Here is a 21,003-nt window from a genome sequence, read left to right on the forward strand (position 1 = left end):
AGTCTAAGGCTTAGACCACTCGGCCATCCGTGCTCATAAAATAAATGATGTATTTTATACTTCATATAGCAATCCTCGTAGTGTCACACAATATAACGACAACAGCAGAACTATCCAAATTAGTAAATCGTTTCGCGTTGCAACACTTAATTATTTTCAGTTTTGTAAATCGTCAAAAGATGCAAATATTGGATTTTTAGAGCATGTTAAATGTTCAGTATTACCGTTTCCTCACAAATATCATAACTACAACGAACATTTGCGTATCTGAAACCATTTTTGTAATTTGTCAAATAACCAAAACGTGAAAAGGCCCCTTTAATATTATAATACATGTATATAGGTATGTTTAATTAAATGGTGACTGCAAAATTGCGAACCGTCTGTTCTTTTTTCTGGGTAGGTTTTATCTCGCCACATTTGTCGTGTATTTACATCGTCGATACTCACGTTCGGGGATACCTGCTATTCATTTTGAAATCGGTGTATGTTGAATTTTGCCTCGCTCTGGAAAAACTGGTCTTGATTCAAGTGCGTAAAGCGACGTCCCAGATTAGCCTGTGCAGTCGGTCTGTGATTAGCCTGTGCGGGATTATCTAGAACAAAACTTTACGCACATGCATTAAGCCCCGTTTACCCACAGCGGGGCGCAATTTTAATGGCCGTTTTCAAAAAAGTTGGGGACGTGCGAAATACGCAACATACCGATTAAATGCAACGACATTATGATGTTAGTACTGTAAAGGATATATGCTTCAAATACACAACTATACCAAAACGTTATTTATTGTCCGATTTCCTATGCGGTTTGTTTGCATGTTGCTCGGTTAACATTTTTTTTTCAAAGCTTATGTTTAGTGTGTTCACGAGCTGGTGCTTTATGTAAACCGATTCTTAACACTCACACAAATAAAATATAAAAAACTGGAAAACTGGACTTCATGCACGGGCTTCCAGTATCGTCCTGTGTTAGTACGTGTGGGCTTCCGTTTAATGGAATTTTTCGTTTAAATGAAGTCTCTTTTGAGCAAACATCCAATTTAGGAGGAAATTCAGAACGAGTCTCAAATATACCCATAATTGACTCTGTCTTATAAAAACATAACGGCTAAAATGAGATGCAATTTAATATTTAGCGCACAACAAAACGTCAGTTATGATGAAAACTTTCCTAAAAATAACGTACACGTGAGATATTGTTTAAATTCGTATTGAATTCCTGAAATAACATCATCATTTAGGTTGATTTGAAATGATTAAATCTTTCAAAAAATGTAACGTGCATGTTCTGTGTAAATGTAATTTAAATGAGTTGTTAGAATAATAATTATTATTATTTTATATTGCTTAATATTACATTGTTATAATTTGAATTTATTTTTGTTTAGACAATCGTCTACGTCTACGCATTCGCCATCGTATGTATGAGAATAAATTGGTAGAAAGACGATTATTATTTTTTGCGCGTGAACAAGCACTCACGATAAAGTTATATATATATTAGGGCGAATTTTTATTTAAATTGAGTTCATACAATAAAACAAAATGTTCAAAAGAGATGTTGAGTAAAGATATGTTTTTAATCACACTGAATAGAAATGTTTGAGTATCAGGACGCAACAAACATGTTTATAAATCCAATGAGCACGTGTTCTGTGTTGATAATAACATGAATGTTCTTAGGATGTGAGGTTTTATTGTTATTTCAAAAGATGTTTATTTCAAGTTGAAACAGTGTATGCAGACCTTTCGAATATACCGATGGGTCGAGAATGTAGATTTATTTTTGTGAATTAGAAGACAAGTTTTTAATTTACTTATTAAGTAAGTTTTTATTTTTATTGACATAGGCATTTATTTTTTAAACAATTTAGTAGACAATATTTAAATTCCGTCAATTATAAAAAATGATTTATGCAGTATGCCATCATCAAACATATAGAAAGTACACAAAACTGTTTTGCCTGTACATAGGGACCTTCTTACAGACTGATAATTTAATTGAGATATTTGCATTGAAGCGTAGTGTACTTGTTAGCTGGTAGTTATTTTTTACCCATGAAGAGTTTTACCATTTTATTTTTTTATTACTAAAAATCATTTTGCAGTTTGTCAAAGTTATTGTAAAAACTGTATTACATCATTTGAATAGTTAAATAACAAGTTAAATAACTTTAAACACACAATAAACAACTAACACTTTTGTTCTGAAACTCAAAAGCAACTTGTTACACTAGTACATTTAAGATTAAACAATAAATAAATAAAAATGCATTATTGCATGCGATGATTTTATTAGATTGCATAGAGTTTTGAAGTCAACAGTATTTGCCTGATATCTCCTATGCGTGTAATGAAATTGAGCTGCGTTCTTGGAAAACGGGGCTTAATGCATTTGCGTAAGGGGGTCGCCCAAAATAAGCTTGTGTTGTCTGCGCAGGTTAATCAGGGACGACACGTGTTGTTTCTACGTAGTTTTCGTTTAAAGGAAGTCTCTCCTAAACGAAAATCCAGTCATGATGTTATGTGTCGTGTCTGATGAGACTGTGCGGACTACACAGGCTGATCTTGCATGAGACATTTCGCACATGCGTTAAGAATAGTTCTCACACAACGAGGCTTAATTATTGATTCCATTTAAGATCACGTGTCTGCGAATAAAGACTCCGAAGAAAGCGTGAAATCTTTCCTGAAGTCACTGACACAAGGTATAGTATATTCATTGTCAATCGTGTCTTTAATTATCAACATTTATTAAAAGTAAAACTTCCTTGTTGAGTTATTCAACATAAAATGTGCGATTTTGCCGTAGCAATTTAATAAATATCATTTAGGCGATGTTTTGGATTCGCGGTGTATGAGACATATATGTAAGCTATAACTGGAAACAAAAATATTTGCATACAGGTCGCAGTGGCGAAGTGAATAACGTGTTCGTGATCGGTAGGTCACGAGTTCGAGCCCTACTGTCGGATCCTTCTTTAGATTTCCCCTATAGACACCAAATGTTGGTTCTAGTCCCAGGAAGCGGACCTGAGAGCGTGTCAATTAAGCTTTATGCTTTCTATGCAATCGAGCTAAAATGAATATTTTTTTACTAATATATACATACGCATATTCAAACACATTTTTCCATTTCACTAAAAAAAACACAAGAATCAGCAAAGGAACCTGGAAATTTGTTTTCCAGTTCGCTGCGAGACGGAGGTTCCCTTTATGCCGACGGTATGACTAGAACCTTCTCCGGCGCCATTTCCGGCGGTGGCAGTGGACCGGATACGATTGCTCTCAATGCAGTGAATCGAATAATTGAGAACATTATGGCCAGTGGCGACACCAATAAACGTCTCGTTGAAACCCTCGAGAAGTTGATCAACCTCCGAGACGTCGTGAAAAATAGACAACAGCGCAATGGAAGTCGGGCGAACGCGGAACTGAATTCAGAACGAGTCGGCATGGAAAATGAACGGTCACAAGCACAAGGCCAAAAATCGAAACCGGCTGTTGCAGAGCGCGACTTCCATAACAAAAACTGCTTCAAGCTTGGGCAGATCTGCGGCTTCTAACGAGACTCCTGCTCCGCGCGCGATACAAAATACTGCTCAAACGCACCGCTGTACTGCATTGGGCTTTCCGGCGGCGGAAATTTCCTTCTAAGTGACAGTTACGTGAACTGCGTGCCGATCTACGACTCCTACACGTGCGAAGAGGATGCAGATGATGTACAACGTTTGGCAGCGTTAAGCGGCCGTTGCACCGGACATGACACAATTTATAGATGTAGGCGCCTGCTAGCGCGGTCTGTTGTGTTTTTATCATAAGCTCGTTTAACAACACTTTAAACGTGTGCGTTAGTTTGTTTGGGGGTATTTTAAGAAGAATACTGTATATGATTTCTGATCACTTACTATTTAATGTAGAATGTTCATTATGATTTTGTTGTTTGAACTATTATTAAATGAGTGCCTTAGTATTTATCTTACTACACATACGCAGGATGCATAGGTTCAGTTCAATCGTCATTATTCTGTGACATCGTAATTACTCGTGTGACATCGTGATTACTCGTGTGACATCGTGATTACTCGCGTGACATCGTCATTACTCGTGTGACAACGTGATTACTCGTGTGACACCGTGATTACTTATGCGACATCGTGATTACTCGGGTGAAATCGTGATTTCTCGTTCTACATTGTGATTACTCTTGTGACATCGTGATTATTCTGTGGCATGAATTTTTATTAATTTCCTGGGTTAACCGATTCTCAAATTGAAGACTACAATGAACAATTAGTTCTTGTTAGGTTTTATTGTTTGTTTTGAATGGGGGGGGGGGGGGGTCACAGTTCAATGAATTTACGAGTCCACAAATTTGTAAGTTTTTCATCCACGAGTTTTATACCGCCGTATGTCAATGATTCTGTAGTATTTGCTCGTTGTTGAATTGTACGAGTGTTCTGAGGATATTCCTAAAGTCGTGCTAAATTGAATTGAAGTTTTAAAATGCTGTCCTTCTGAGGTAAGAACGTACACATCAGAACCTCGCTCTGGGAAAACGGTGCTTAATGCATGCTCGAAAAGTATCGTCCTAGATTAGCCTGTGAAAATTGCACAAATCAGGGTGGATACTGTCCGCTTTTATGATATCGTTTGGTTAAAACAATTTTTTTCTTAGCGAAAATCCAGTTAAGGCGAAATTGTAGCCTCTAATTAGACTGGGAGAACTGTGCAGGCTAATTTTCGGACGACACTGTTCACACATACATTAAACCCCGTTTTCCCAAAGCGACGCTCATTTGATCAGTTTCAGTTTGAGAAACTCTCGTTTAAATATATCCGTAAAGATTTGATTTTTTATTTAATTTGCTTTAACGCTCTGCACGATTTAGAAACATCTCATTTAACAAAAGTGTAGAAAAAACAAACTGCCCATTAAAATGTGTATACTTAAATTCCCCTTTCAAAGCACATGTCATGTACAAAAGTACTTTTTACGTCACTTACAGTCATTTTTAATGTGTATTTTATATGAAATCATGTTTATTATTCCCATGTGTCGTATGTCATATTAAACTCCAATGTTTACACTTTTAAGTCATGTACGCTGATTGTCCATCTAGTTAATAAAATACTGTAACGAAAAAAGAGAGTTTAATCCCGATATCTAAATGAAATCCCGACTATTTTTGATGATGCTGATATCTAAATGATATCACGATTATTATTGATGATGCTGATATCTAAATGAAATCACGACTATTATTGATGATGCTGATATCTAAATGATATCACGACTATTATTGATGATGCTGATTCTGTTAAAGTAAGCCTCGCTCTGGGAACACGGGGTTTAATGCATATTCGTAAAGTGTTCTGGGAACACGGGGCTTAATACATGTTCGTAAAGTGGTCTGGGAACACAGGATTTAATGCATATTCGTAAAGTGTTCTGGGAACACAGGATTTAATGCATGTTCGTAAAGTGGTCTGGTAACACGGGATTTAATGCATGTTCGCAAAGTGGTCTGGGAACACGGGGTTTACTGCATGTTCGTAGAGTGGTCTGGGAACACAGGATTTGATGCATGTTCGTTAAGTGGTCTGGGAACACGGGGTATTCTGCATGTTCGTAGAGTGGTCTGGGAACACAGGATTAAATGCATGTTCTTTAAGTGGTCTGGGAACACGGGGTTTAATACATGTTCGTAAAGTGTTCTGGGAACACAGGATATAATGCATATTCGTAAAGTGTTCTGGGAACACAGGATTTAATGCATATTCGTAAAGTGTTCTGGTAACACGGGGTTTAATGCATATTCGTAAAGTGTTCTGGGAACACGGGGTTTAATACTTGTTCGTAAAGTGTTCTGGGAACACAGGATTTAATGCATGTTCGTAAAGTGGCCTGGGAACACGGGGTTACATGCAAGTTCGTAAAGTGTTCTGTGAACACGGGGTATTATGCATGTTCGTAAAGTGTTATGGCAACACGGGGTTTAACGCGTGTTCGTTAAGTGTTCTGAAAACTCGGGGTTTACTGCATGTTCGTAAAGTGGTCTCGGAACAAGGGGTTTAAGGCATGCTCGTTAAGTGTTCTTGGAACACGGGGTTTACTGCAAGTTCGTAAAGTGTTCTGGTAACACGGGGTTTAATGCATGTTCGTTTAGTGTTCTGGAAACAAGGGGGTTTGATGCATGTTCGTATAGTGGTCTGGGAACACGGGGTATAATGCATGTTCGTAAAGTGTCGTCAGAAGCAACACTTTCCGTTTGTAATGTTCTTTTCGTCCGAAGGAAGTTTTTCTAACGAAGACCATGTATTAGGGGAAAGTGTCATCCCGGATAAGCGGATCTGAAGATAATAGACTAATTTAATACAAGTATAAAGTATATTTTATCCAAGCTCGGTTTCATTTGTTGAATATGAAGCAAGAACATGAAGCATACTTGTACCAAGTAAATATTTTTTCCTTCATTATACTAATACATGGTACATTCATTCGAATATTTAAACATGCTTGTAAATAGGAAAAGGGTCCAGGATTACGTATGTTAAAATGTAATTTTTCAGTGTATGTTGCATCAGTTGACACGTTTTAAACCACATCTGCAAAGTAAAACAATCAACAAACATCCTCAGCTAATGGAAAAATTGTCATTATAGTCCGCGTATCTAAATCACTTTGCTTTTTATTCGTTAAATGACGGCTAATAAACTAGTTAGGCGATAATGTTGAGCTCACCGGTGACGTTGGCTATCCAGCCGTAATAAGCTTGCACGTGGCAAGTGACGCAAGGGACAACATCGTGCAGGCAGTTTCCGGACCCGAAACGGATTATTTCTGTAGCTTCCAAATTCCAGTCCCCAGCCGACACAACAACGGACCGCCAGAATCACCCCGTATAGGTCAGACAGTTTGGTTTAGCATGTATCATTTAAACAACAAAGATAGAAACAACAACAATATTTATTCCGTAAAAATAACAAACTCATAGCCTACAACCGAGCTACTATGTCGAAATCACAATCGTATTTTGCAATGTTTGGTGACATTTGCGTTCAGATACTGATAATTATTAAATAGCCTGTTTTCATTGGTCCGCATGCATACAATTAGTTTTTCATAATCTTATTTTTGATAAACTTAAAATGTGGTCCATTCTGATCTGATTCATTACGAGAGTGTGTCATCACACCAGGATGTCGTTACACTGTAGAACGGTTTTACATTCATTTTATAGAAATTGTATGTTGGAAATGAGCAGTCTCTCTAATAATGACGAATATCCCCCTCCACGCTTACACCTAACAACCTCATTTAAAACGCGCAAGGATATCGAACGTTGTTACAACCATGTTAATTGTAATGTACGAGATCGGCAGTCTCAATCATGAAGCAAATACTTTCCCAAATTTTCACTTGCGAAGCTTAAATAAACACTAGCCCCTTTTACATTTGAAGCTATTTCTGGGCGCAACTTACAGACCTTACACGGAAAAGCCTTAAGGGATTGATAAACCACTAGCTCCAGTTCTCAGTCGTCTTTGGAAGCACGTGGGCGCTCCCGGTCCCTCACTGGCGATGCAGACGACGTCACTACGGAAGTTGTAGTAGCCGTTCTCTTGAAGCCACGCGGTTCGGCAGATTTTGGTTAGCACGAGATGCACGCGTTTCAGTTGAAGTTGCCACGCAGGCGCCATGAACTAAAACGGGTCTGAAAAAGAATTGTGTTATTATGATATCTCGCACAATTTTAACAAGGTTTCGAGGGAATTGGAAAATAATTTTAGAATGAAGTTATAGAATAATGTTTAAATAGATGGAATGGTTAACACCACCGGCGCGCCTCTTATGTCACATGCGAACATTTTCTTAACACCCCTAAATGTACATTAATGTAGATTGATGGAGTTGCCTTAATAAAAATGAGCCTCGCTCTGGGAAAACATGGATAAATGAAAAGTGTCGTCCCAGATTAGCCTGGGCAGTCCGCATATTAATCCATCTTGACTGGATTTTCGTTGAGAAGAGACTTATTTAAAAATAAATTCCATTAAAGTGGAAAGTGTCTTCCCTGATTAGCCTGTGCGGACAGTGTACGCAAATACATTAATCCTCGTTTTCACAGGGCGAGGCTCACATACATTCATCATAGTCATACAAGTAAGTGTTACTTTAATGGAACTGTAAATAGGGCAAGTGTACTTGACTTGTCGCACCTTTATATATACATTTTTATGGTTTCAGCTGTTAAGTTTGAATGACTTAAATAAGTTCATTCCAAATGGCATAGTACATGTGTTGTGAATCATCCAAACGTGAACAGTTATCAAGCCGTTTCGCAGAAGAAAATAACGCAAACATTTTAAACAAGTGTATCCGTTTCAAACTGAGAACGTTATGATGATGATGATGATGATGGTGATGATGTAGATGAAGCTGATTATGATGATGATGATGATGATGATGATGATGATGATGATGATGATGATGATGATGATGATGATGATGATGATGATGACGATGATTATTTTAATCATGGTATTCATAGTGCTGCTGATGATTATAATGATAAAAAGCATCATAAAGAGTTCTATTTTGGCGATAATAACGCTGTTGTTTAAAATGTATAGTTTTTCCTCAACGATAATTACGTTACGCCATCCTTAAATGAAACCATTTTACGATCTCATCATCAAGGATGTCTTCGGTCGCTCCGTGCCCAGTATCGTAACATTCGGCATTAACGTAAGCATCATAAACGGTCGACACTGACGTCACATGCGCAACGCCGCTAACCGGACGTAGCGGCGATGAAAAGGCACACCGGGCAGTTGTAGTTGGAGAGGAAGGCCGGATATTCCAGTCGCAGTATCGCGATATCGTTCGCCGGGTAGGGTTCGCCTATGTATCCAGTCTCTTTAAACAATATAGATATGAGTGATAGTAGTAACGCGTGTACGGATGTAGTTTTATCAAAAGGCATTTACATAATGACTCTTATAAAGGAAAGTTAAATAGTAACCATTTAGTTAAACGCGTCGTTATAAAGCCCTTTTAGCTGTATTTGAAAGACTGCTATTTTTGGTGATGTAGCACTACAATACGTATGTTTTGGGGACCCGAATCGTCTGCAACCAGTCATCGGAAGTGAACACAGATTCGACGCCGAGGAATACCGAGTATTCTGTATCCGAAGGCAGCTTTTTATAATACAATAAATAAGCGACTTACATTTCAAAATGTATCATTCTCATTGTGTTCATATATTATACGTAATTTTTTTAATTACTTTACAACTCTTTTTGTGCAGGCGTTTAATTATACATTAATCAGGAAAATCTTCAACAAAAGCACACATTATTTTAAACTTAAATCGATGCTTTTGATGTTTTTTATCTATTTAAAGGACATGAATATAATTAATACATTAATTTAATATAAATGAATCATTGCACAGTTGATGTATGACTGATGATGTAGGACGGAACTTACCTCTGAGACTTGATTGCAGTCCGCACATGCTAATGTAGGACGGAACTTACCTCTGAGACTTGATTGCAGTCCGCACATGCTAATGTAGGACGGAACTTACCTCTGAGACTTGATTGCAGTCCGCACATGCTAATGTAGGACGGAACTTACCTCTGAGACTTGATTGCAGTCCGCACATGAATGTAGGACGGAACTTACCTCTGAGACTTGATTGCAGTCCGCACATGCTAATGTAGGACGGAACTTACCTCTGAGACTTGATTGCAGTCCGCACAGGCTAATGTAAGACGGAACTTACCTCTGAGACTTGATGCAGTCCGCACATGCTAATGTAGGACGGAACTTACCTCTGAGACTTGATTGCAGTCCGCACATGCTAATGTAGGACGGAACTTACCTCTGAGACTTGATTGCAGTCCGCACAGGCTAATGTAAGACGGAACTTACCTCTGAGACTTGATTGCAGTTCGCACAGGCTAATGTAGGACGGAACTTACTGCTGAGACTTGATTGCAGTCCGCACAGGCTAATGTAGGACGGAACTTACTGCTGAGACTTGATTGCAGTCCGCACAGGCTAATGTAGGACGGAACTTACTGCTGAGACTTGATTGCAGTCCGCACAGGCTAATGTAGGACGGCACTTACCACTAGGACTTAATTGCAGTCCGCACAGGCTAATGTAGGACGGAACTTGCCGCTGAGACTTGATTGCAGTCCGCACAGGCTAATGTAGGACGGAACTTACTGCTGAGACTTGATTGCAGTCCGCACAGGCTAATGTAGGACATTAAATAAATGAAAAACGCTCAATTATATTCTAATTATGATGTTTTTCATTTATTTAATGTCCTACATTAGCCTGTGCGGACTGCAATCAAGTCTCAGCAGTAAGTTCTGTATATATATCTAATGGATGTTGCATTATATTGAGAACCTACGTCTCATAGATTTAAAGCCATACAACATATTTATTACTTTGATATATTCCATTTCAGGTTTCAAAATTAATTGGCAACCCGGCATTCTGCATTCAAAAGATATATGACCGATACAGGGAATCTAGATGAACAAATATGACTATCAAGAAACTTTGAATAATAACATGTAGTATGCAAGATTATATAGTGCAGGTGTGCGTTATGGCATGCAATTCTACAGCAGCTAGACGATTTACATTTTCTCATCTACCAGAGATTTTGCAATGAGTTTTAAGCTTTAGAACATTTGTGAACGGCATCATTAATATAACTTAAAGCAACATTAACAAATTGAATCGCAAAGTAACAGTTATGATTTGACATTTGGATTGACATTTCCGTTTGAGTTAATGAGTTTGACACATGGGAAAATGCTAATATTTAAAATCATCAGATTTAAATTATTACAAACACTGATGAATAGCAAATTCAGGTACAATTCATGTACATAACTCTTCAAAGCGTTAAAATAACGGACACATAACATTTTAAAGGAGCTTTGACTTTTGAGTAATGAATCAAACAAGCCTTCTCATTACGTTAAACGATTGTTAACAAATCTTAAATATGTAATATATTATGAAACATTGTAAAGTATCAAATTCATTTTCTAGCGTACTAGTAATAATGTTTTCCATCTAAAGCATGTACACATTTCCGAAAAAAAAGTTGCCTCAAAGAAAAGTTCTGATCTATGCTTGCGCTATCAATAAATGTTAGGATATTAATAAACATGATAAACGTTTTACATGGTTTTAGTAATATAACAACTGGTTAGTTACCTGTTAATTTTGATAAGACATTTGTAATTGACAGATATTCGAATAATCCAGCGCTTCACTATTCTTTTCGCAACACCACAAGAAGCGGGAATGTATCGGCCGGCTAAGATTCGCATTCCGAGTGATAGACAAACAGTTTCCTTTCGTCGCAATAACGCCAGCAGAGAAGCCGAGTACATTATGTAAGATCAAAGCGATGAAGGCACTGAAGTTGTTCGCTGCTGTATAATCTTAGACGCAACTCAGTTTTCAAAATTATGTTATAGCTTTTTATATCGCAAGTTTGAAATGAACACAACCCATTCACATTTATAACGAGAGCGCCGATGGCGCTGAAAGCATAGTTGCAAGATACAGGGAAGTTGCTGCTGAAGTAAATGTTTAGGTCAAAATATACTAAATAGTTTCCTTATATGTTTCTATGTAAAAGCGACAACGTTGAGCGAAAATAAATACAACATTTTGCACATAGAGACCCCCATAACCATACCTTTTCTTGACGGGCATTCTTAGCTGAATCGATTTAAGCAATAAAAAAGATTTGTCATGTTCAAACCAAAAACAAATTCGACTCAAATCAAAATCGACTGTTTTTGCGCCTTTTTCGGCCGTTTTCTAGTGGATTGTAACCTTTTGCAGTGCCATTTTTTACTTTAATCTCCAACTTTATCCTATTTCAGGGATTAAGTAGTGAACACCTATGCTTACCCTATCAATATCTCCAAACGATAAAACCAGAACAAAGTGTATAACATGCCTTCGAGGAAAATATGATGATTTGTTTAGAAAGTACATGACTCGATTATTTAGTATATTGTAGCCTTAACGATTGCTGACATCACGAGTCGCCCCCCTTGTTAACAAAATGCTCTATTTTTAGAAACGGGAATTCCAAATAGTGACGAATGTGAATGGTTACAAAATGACATAACTATGAAAATAAATACGTAGAATTACATTATTTCACGCATACCATTATGCAACCATCCGTTTTCTTTTCCGACTTGATACATTTACAGCTTTCCATTTAATATTTTACAGACACAGCACTCGTCCAGAATTCGCGCTAATCCATTAAATCCGATGCCACATTTAAACCGTTAACTCTACTCGTAACGTAAATTTCTGGCTCAAAGTAAATCATTTTAACTTCAATTAACACAACTCTATTACTTTTAAACTCTACTTCATCAAATCCATAGAAAGGCACGTCAGAATCCATGTCATAAATCAGAAAACATTCATCGTACTCCGCCATTTTTTACACATTTTCAAAGAATAAAAGTGATTTATGCCCCACTTCCTGCTGAGAATATGTTTTAAATTTTTATATTTATAATTAACCGATGAAATGTTACATATACTTTAACCAGGGCCTTATTAATTCAGTTATGTAAACATTTGACCTCTCACAGAACAGTAAACGAAGGAAATCGAAATTGGGATCCCATATAAATTAGGTGTGAGGTCACTATCAACAAGAACAGAATTGTTTTACGAACGAAATTTGTTTTATGTTATAAGAAGATTTTTTGACATAAAACGGTCTTAGAAAAATTCACTAAAAACGGTGTCAGCAATATTCTTGGAAGAAAACGTTAGAAAAACGTTTCCAAAAAAAAATTTGTAAGAATTACCATATACTAAATTAAATAGATATTTCGTCTGATTTTTGATCAGGTAAGGCTTCATAAAGGGTAACCGACCGATGTGGATTTTCAAAATGTGGTATATACCATAAGCATAGGTGCAAGCACCTATGCTAAAAAGTGTGTCTTAAAGCACAAGTCGATATCAGTTTTTTTCTAATGATTAATAAAAAGGTAATTTAAGCATCATTTTAGGAAAATAGGACTTAATACATATGCATTAATTTTCATTCCAGTATCAGAAACTGTCTTTAAACGAAAAACAATACAATCAGAAAGAGTCGTCCTTGATTAGCTTGTGCGCGTTGCACAGGCTAATCAGTGTGCACAGGCTAATATTATTATTTAAACATGCATTATGCCCCGTTTCCCTGAACGCAGCCAATATGTACAGATTTCAGATGATAAACAATAGACTGGCCAATGTCGTCTTACAAGCTGTTAAACACTATTGATTAAATACACACTGCAGTAGTAGAGCAGACGCTTCTAGCATTCGTCGTCTGCATAATTTTTCTGCAGGTAGTGAAGACATGCAGAGGTTATCGTTCATAGCTTAGGAAACAACAGACTGACTTGCAGTCATCGTTCCTAGCGTAGTTAAAATCAAACTGGCTTGAAAAACTGCCTCTCTACATTAGTGTGAGCTAACGCTCATAACTAACAACAAGCAGCCGCGCTCTTGGAAAATGGGGCTTAATGTATGTGCATACATTGTCGTCCAATATTAGCATGTGCAATCCGAACACGCTAATCAGAGAAGACACTTTCCGTTTTTATTGTAATTTTCTTTTAAATGAAGTCTCTATTTAGCCATAATCCAGTTTAGACGGAAAGTGTCGTCCCTGATTAGCCACGCTTAAATGGAATGGCATTTTATGAACGTTTATGAATCACAGTTTTCCCAGAGCTCAATAAAAACAATGCAGCAACAGCATAACTCGTGCGCTATTGCCACATAACAGCGGGGTAAATTATGACATAAAATACGCTATAAATGATAAGATTTTTACGTGGCGTATACATAATTTTGACAAACCATAATCTCATCAGAGATGTTATCGGTTTTAAAATTAAAGCCTGAAACATTAGCCTAGAGTGCGACGGAGGTGTTGACTATCAGGACGTAGCGGTATTCGGCAGGGTCTAAACGGAACAGAGACATCAGCGATATTCCCGGGGATCCGATCTCTATTGTCCAAATGGATTCCACAGGGATTCATTTGTCATTTCCAACTGATTGTATTTGTGCGGAACTTAGCTGCTGACCATTACGTTGTGATCGTTTTTTATTTGCAAAGTCGCTTCCCGTATCAATGGCGGTGTAGACGTTTAGGATCCGATTGAGCCTCGTTCTGGGAAAACTGGATTGTATACATGTACATAAAGTGTCGTACCAGATTAGCGTTAGCAGTCCGAATCTGGTAAACAGAAGGTTTTATACATGTACGTTAAGTGTCGTCCCAGATTAGCGTTGGCAGTCCGCAAAGGGTAAACAGAAAGTTGTATACATGTACGTAAAGTGTCGTACCAGATTAGTGTTAGCAGTCCGCATTGGGTAAACAGAAAGGTGTTACACATGTACGTAAAGTTTCGTACCAGATTAGCGTTAGCAGTTCGCATAGGTCTAACAAAAGGTTTTATACATGTATGTAAAGAGCCCGCAAAGGGTAAACAGAAGATTTTATACATGTACGTAAAGTGTCGTCCCAGATTAGCTTAAGCAGTCCGCATAGGGTAAACAGAAGGTTTTACACATGTACTTAAAGTGTCATATCAGATAAGCGTAAGCAGTTCGCATATGATAAACATAAGGTTTTATACGCGTACGTAAAGTGTCTTCCCAGATTAGCGTTAACAGTTCGCATATGGTAAACAGAAGGTTTTATACATGTACGTAAAGTGTCATCCCAGATTAGCGTAAGCAGTTCGCTTATGGTAAACATAAGGTTTTTATGCGTGACGTAAAGTGTCGTCCCAGATAAGCGTAAGCAGTCCGCATAGGGTAAACAGAAACGACACTTTCCGCCTAAGTTGGATTCTTCTTTAAAGGAGACTTTCCTCAAACTAAATATTTCATAAAAGCGGAAAGTGTCGTCCCTAATTATTAGGCTATTCGGACATGCCTTAGCCCCGTTTCACCGAACGCGGCACAAGTGAATACAAATATGTGGTCCGTGCAAGCAGTCAAATGTACACGTTGAATCATTTCAACGATTTGTGTTCTACTCCAAAGTAATGGTAACATTGCTGCAAGTATAAAGAAAAACAACTATAATCAATTCAGGGCCACTTCGCGTTCAATTTACCGTTGGTTTTCTATCTACAAATAACTCGTATCGCTTTATCTCAACATCATGCAAACTTCGATTGTGTTTTCATGTAAACTGTTTGACAGTTTATCAGTTTATTTAAGTCTAATCCACAATACATTATAACAATTATAACAATAAATGATGCATAGCATGGATGAATGTAATGTAAATGATCTATGTGCATCAACCAAATAAATGCTCTTCCAAGTCTTGGGGGAACTATTGGGACGGCACTAATACACAGCCTGGCTCCTACAAACATATACGTGTTCGTATAAATCGTAGGTAAATTTAAGGTAAATTTAACTAGTTCTATCAAAACATCTTTGGGACTAATAATCTTTGGGAATATCGAATACCTATCTCACTAAGAATATGATTTCATGATGAAAATTCCCTGCACACAACTTTTAATTTTTGACACAATATACACATTCAAAACATACAATAAGATAATTGATGAAAATAAATATGCGTGCAATACTTTTTACTCACGAATTAGGTAGTCATAAAGACAGCCCTTTTTGCCCGTACTTTGTTGTTTATGCATTACTCGTACCCTAGCAGTTCACACGGTGTCAACAACTCTGACCTAAACATAGGTATAGAGCACTAATGCGTTTTTTCGGCACAGCTGTTTACCCAGCTTTTCACATTAAATGACTTTTACATAACGCCAGCAGACACGCATATATATTTTCGAATATTTCATAGGCTGATTCGAGATAAAACCCCTGAACTTTTGCTACATTACTATGTCTGTGCTCAGCGCAAAGGATGTATCCCTGTTCAGTGTAAGGAATTCCGGACTTCTGCATGTTCAAACGACACAAATTGTGGCCCAGTTACAAGTTAACATCTATCTCCAAGAATTTCAGTGTCAGTACTCGTTCACTAAATCGTCCGGGGACCGTTTTACTAACAGAGTTACGCTAGCGTATGTCTACGATTTTCGTAATTCCTTGCGTACGTTTGAAATTTTTGCGCAAATGCGTTTTACTAAAAAATGCGTGCGTAAATTTTACGTAAGTTTTAACGCAACTTTACGAACAAAAAAAGCATGCGTAAGCATTCAGTATTTTCGTAAATATGGCCGCGTTATTTCCTAGAAGGAACGCTCGAAGGAGAAATCCAAGGATTTTTAGAGATCGACCAAACTATCTTAATGTTCTGACAGAGCAAGAAATACAGCGAAAGTATAGACTGTCAAAAACACAAATCTACACAGTCCATGAATTAATTTAGGACGACATATCGCCGCAATGTAACAGAAGTCACCCATTGTCGTCAATGACGAAGGTAATATAGATTTACATATTTTGATTTTGTTGTATCATTTGAAATGACAACTTGTTAGAGTGACAGTTTGCCGCATTCAGAAAAGTACGTGTCAATAGCGCTTGCGTCCTTGACATTGTCAACTTTTTATGAAAATTAAATAATGCGTTTGCCCTTTTTGGAACTGATAACGCTATTAAAATACACAAGTATTCTTTTATTTTGTAACATCTATGATTCATTTTCGAGTGTTACTGAGTTTGTAGAACGCAATATTAACTGGATATGGGGAACTACATATGTATTACTGTGAAAAGGATTTTCATCCGAAATCTGTATCCGAATAGTGAATCTCATCACCCTTTGTTTGGAAAACATTCTTTGACAAGTTACCTATGTAATATGCCAGAGTTTGGTATATAACCTTGTTGAAAAGATATTGATCTCTTTGATCAATTTTACAAAATGCAGTAAGGTTATTTTATCAGATAATGGCATGTTAATAATGTAGCTTGTGGCATCCAACGAAGACGATTTCACAATGAAATGGAATTACTGCAGTATGGTTTGATTCTGTGTACAGCAATTGAATTGGTATTGTTTAGATATGTTTTTAAATATATTAAGTATAAAACCCTACTATATCCGTATAATCATACATTAATTGTATTGTCCAGCAATGTCATTTTGTCTTAGAGATAATTTAATTTGTTCATTTGAAGCATAAAAAAAATCTGACACTCATTGTCATTTCAAACCATAGTTTATTAAACTCATCCAGGAAATTCCTTAGTAAGCTCGTCACAGGCTCGCTTACTAACAAAATTCCTGAACTCTTATTTTTTTCAAAGTATATCACTATCTGTTACAATTTTTCAGTTGCTGATAACACTTCAATTTCTAGCCAAATCTGAGTTCTACAGTGAAGGTGGCATGACTCATGTTCATGGTGTCTCAAGAAGTTCAGTTTGTAAGAGTATTTGGCAGGTACAATAGTTGAACATATTTAAAATCAAAATTGCTTTTTCGACATGGAAAATATTTTTGCAGTAACACATAGTTTAAAAATATGTTCTGCGTACTCAACAGCTCCCTTAACACTTCACACATTTTTGTGTCGCCTTTTATTATTAAGTAGATGCGACATAAATGGATCACTTCTCCATCGTCTTGTCTGTCCGTCCGTCTGTCATAAATTGTTTCCGGCGCATAACTAATAAAGTATTGAAGATATCATATTAAAACTTTTTACAGTGATACAGCTCAATGAGAGGAAGAGTAGTGACAAAGAACCATAACTCTGGGTGGTCCCATTTTTTAGTTATCACCCATCGTTTGAAAATATACTCATTAGGTGAAACATCCGACTCGCGGAGTTCTTGTTTTTAAATTTTATCTATTCCTCAGCTGCTTTATCTTGTTTTCCATGTTGCTATATATACTTCACATAGTTTTATCGTAAACATGTGCTATATAACTTATGGTCTCATCAAGTCATTCATCAACATAGCTCATAACATGTTAAGTGTCAGACCAAATGAAATATTTATAAGTTATGTACATTTTATATAGAATATTATTAGAGTTTGGGAAAGAGATTCAGTGAGGCTGATAAACATGTTTGTCTGAGATGTTAACAGAATGTATGATCAAATTTTAATTTGTACGACATTGTGGCTTAAAGGCCCTTCAGATGCTTTGCATAAGTCAATCCGTTCACTGCTTTTAAACAATTAATATTTAAAGGAACAATTTTTATTATGTAGCTAAATTAAGTGTATTGTCAATTGGTAAATAAATTACTGAACATTCCATCAAAGAGTTATCACTTTCACTTTATGTTTTGTTGAAGGTGCTAAAAGCTTTAGACCGCCGCTTGAATACTGTGGTATTCCCTACATCGGAGAGAGAACTGGTCCAAGTGAAACAAATTTTTTTTGGTATAGCCGGAATTCCAAATGTGATTGGAACAGTGGATTGCACACACATCGCCATGTTAGCTCCAAGGGAGAGAGAAGACATATATGTGTGTCGGAAAGGATACCATTCCATTAATGTACAAGCTGTTGTAGATGCAAACATGACGTTACTCTTTTTCTCTTTGTATAAGTTTGTGAAAGAACTGACAAAAAAGCATATCTAATGATTATCTCCAAAGGTGGAGGGATGTTGCTTTGGTGTTGTCTGTCTGTTCTACTGTTTATCTGTCTGTATCACTTTTCTGACAGGAGATGTTTCTCAGTAACTATTTTGTGGAATAACATGAAACTTAAAATAAATGTTTCACTTTTGTAAATGATTTGAATTATAATGCATATAATATCATGTCAAGAGACAAAACAAATTTTAAATCTTAAGTGAGATTATAAAGCAACGCAACAATTTATTTTTGTTAATCCTTTACTCTGCTAATCTCTGCTCATTCGAACACAACACTACAGTGTACATACCCTTTATGATTCATGTTTTCTGATTTTATGCGTTTGAAAAGAAAAGCTGAAAACTTTTTTTGTAGATTCACTAACATTGTGGCAAAGTGGCCGGGATCCACACATGACAGTGTAATCTTTGACAACTGTAGCTTGAAGGACTGGCTGGTGGATGGAAGCAAAGGATGGCTACTAGGAGACTCTGGCTATGGACTGAAACCATATCTTCTTACTCCAAAGGTAATTTTTCATCATCATTGACAAACCATTAATGTACATAAACATGTATGTTAAAGAGCCAGAGGATATTTGTTGCATTCTGTGCATTATCGATTTAATTCACGAGTGATCATAGAAAATAATATTTTCACGAGTGAATTAAAATCGATATTTAACCGAATCCAATAAATTTTCCTTTTATTTAATGCTTTTGATTACAGTTTATATACATTGTTAAAGAGTTAAACTAAAGAATTTTGCTGGGATAATGACATCATTTTGTCAAAAAAGTAAACAGTGAAAATTATCGATAATTTTCAGTTAATTTTCACTGTTTGAAACAGTGAAACAATCAGTTTTAATTCACTGATATTTCTCTATAAACCACCGGAAAGCATAAAATAAAGTACTTATGGTAATTGTTTAGTTAGATAATCTTGTATAAAGATTGTTAATAATCATGATATAAAATGTATTTATGAGAGTGAGCAATAATACAATGTACTTTTGTGTACAAACATTCCTTTTGTTGAAAAAAACAATTTCTCTTATTTCCTATTCAACGATGATTCATATCGTATTTACCAGTCCAGTAATGTTCAATGTTTTTCAATAACCTTTTTAGCTCGACTATATCTATATATACATTGTTTTTTTTTAATATGCTGGTAGCTGAATCCAATGATCAGAGCTGAGATCGCGTTCAACTTGGCCCACAGTCGTTCGAGGATGGTAGTAGAGAGGGCGTTTGGACTGTTGAAGTCACGTTTTAGGTTATTAATGTTATAACAAATAGATTTGATTTTTAGCTCCACTGGCCAAAGGCCAGCGGGGCTTATGTCATGGTCCTTTGTCCGTTGTGCGTGTGTCCGTGCGTTTACTTTTCCTTTAAACATCTTCTTCTCCTAATCTACTGGTCCAATTCTGATGAAATTTCTCAGGAATGTTCCTGGGGTGAACCTCTTTCAAATTTGTTCAAATTATGCCCCTGGGGTCAAATTTGACCCTGCCCCGGGGGGTCACAAAATTGAACATATGCTTAAATAAGGCCTATTTTGTGAAAACTTCAAATATTTTCTTGTTCATAACCATCCGGCCTAGGGCTATCAAATTTGGTATGTAGTGACATCTAATAGTCCTCTACCAAATTTGCTCAAATTTTATCCCTGGGGTCAAATTTGACCCTGCCCCAGGGGTCACAAAATTGAACATATGTGTTCGTGTGTTTGTGTGTTGTTGTGTATGCATGTGCGAAAAATTGCAATAGTTTCGCGTTTGCTCAATAACTTTGTTATACATGTACAGATTTTAATAATACTTGTTATGGGTATTAACCATATTATGATGTGTCGTGTGAAAGACTCAATATGCTAATACCTTTCTTGGACAGAAACATAACTTGTTTTGCAACTCTTTCTGATGAAACTGTAAGAGAAAGTACATTGTACTTTACTACACTTTATATCTCCAATGAAAGCAGGCCAATAATGACATAATGGTATATCCACGTGTTTTCTTCCAGTTAATATATAGTATGGTATATTTGTTGTAGGTGTCTTCACAAAACTGGAGGCTATCTACAATTTTCGCCTCAGAAGATAGCTCTGGTTGTGACTGTATGTGCCAAGCTGCACAATCTGTGTCTGAGTGATGGTTTCCTTGACATTGATGACATTGACGTAGAAGATGATGATGACAATGTACAACTGCCACTGGAAAACCCTGACCTGAATGCGTTGCATGCACGGGCCTTACTGATTGAGAGATTTCACTAAAAAGGGAATACCTTTTTCAGGGAAATCGCTCAATCAGTAATGAATTGATTCTCAATAGCATACTGAACTGTTTAATGT

At 36.7% G+C, this 21,003-nt stretch overlaps 2 protein-coding genes across 11 annotated transcripts in view; one reads left to right on the plus strand and one right to left on the minus strand.

The window, feature by feature from the left end:
• LOC127863704 (uncharacterized) overlaps positions 1-21,003 on the minus strand; it is a 259,681-nt gene that overhangs the window by 164,806 nt on the left and 73,872 nt on the right. The gene's annotated exons all lie outside the window — the stretch shown is intronic.
• LOC127864735 (putative nuclease HARBI1) lies at positions 17,453-20,925 on the plus strand. The gene is made up of 5 exons (XM_052404621.1): positions 17,453-17,489; positions 18,355-18,587; positions 19,018-19,171; positions 19,823-19,923; positions 20,703-20,925. The coding sequence occupies exons 2-5, from the start codon at positions 18,496-18,498 to the stop codon at positions 20,923-20,925; spliced, it is 570 nt and encodes a 189-aa protein (XP_052260581.1). The 5' UTR covers positions 17,453-17,489; positions 18,355-18,495.

This window comes from Dreissena polymorpha, chromosome 1 (assembly GCF_020536995.1).
Source record: "Dreissena polymorpha isolate Duluth1 chromosome 1, UMN_Dpol_1.0, whole genome shotgun sequence".
Classification (NCBI taxonomy): Eukaryota; Metazoa; Mollusca; class Bivalvia; order Myida; family Dreissenidae; genus Dreissena; species Dreissena polymorpha.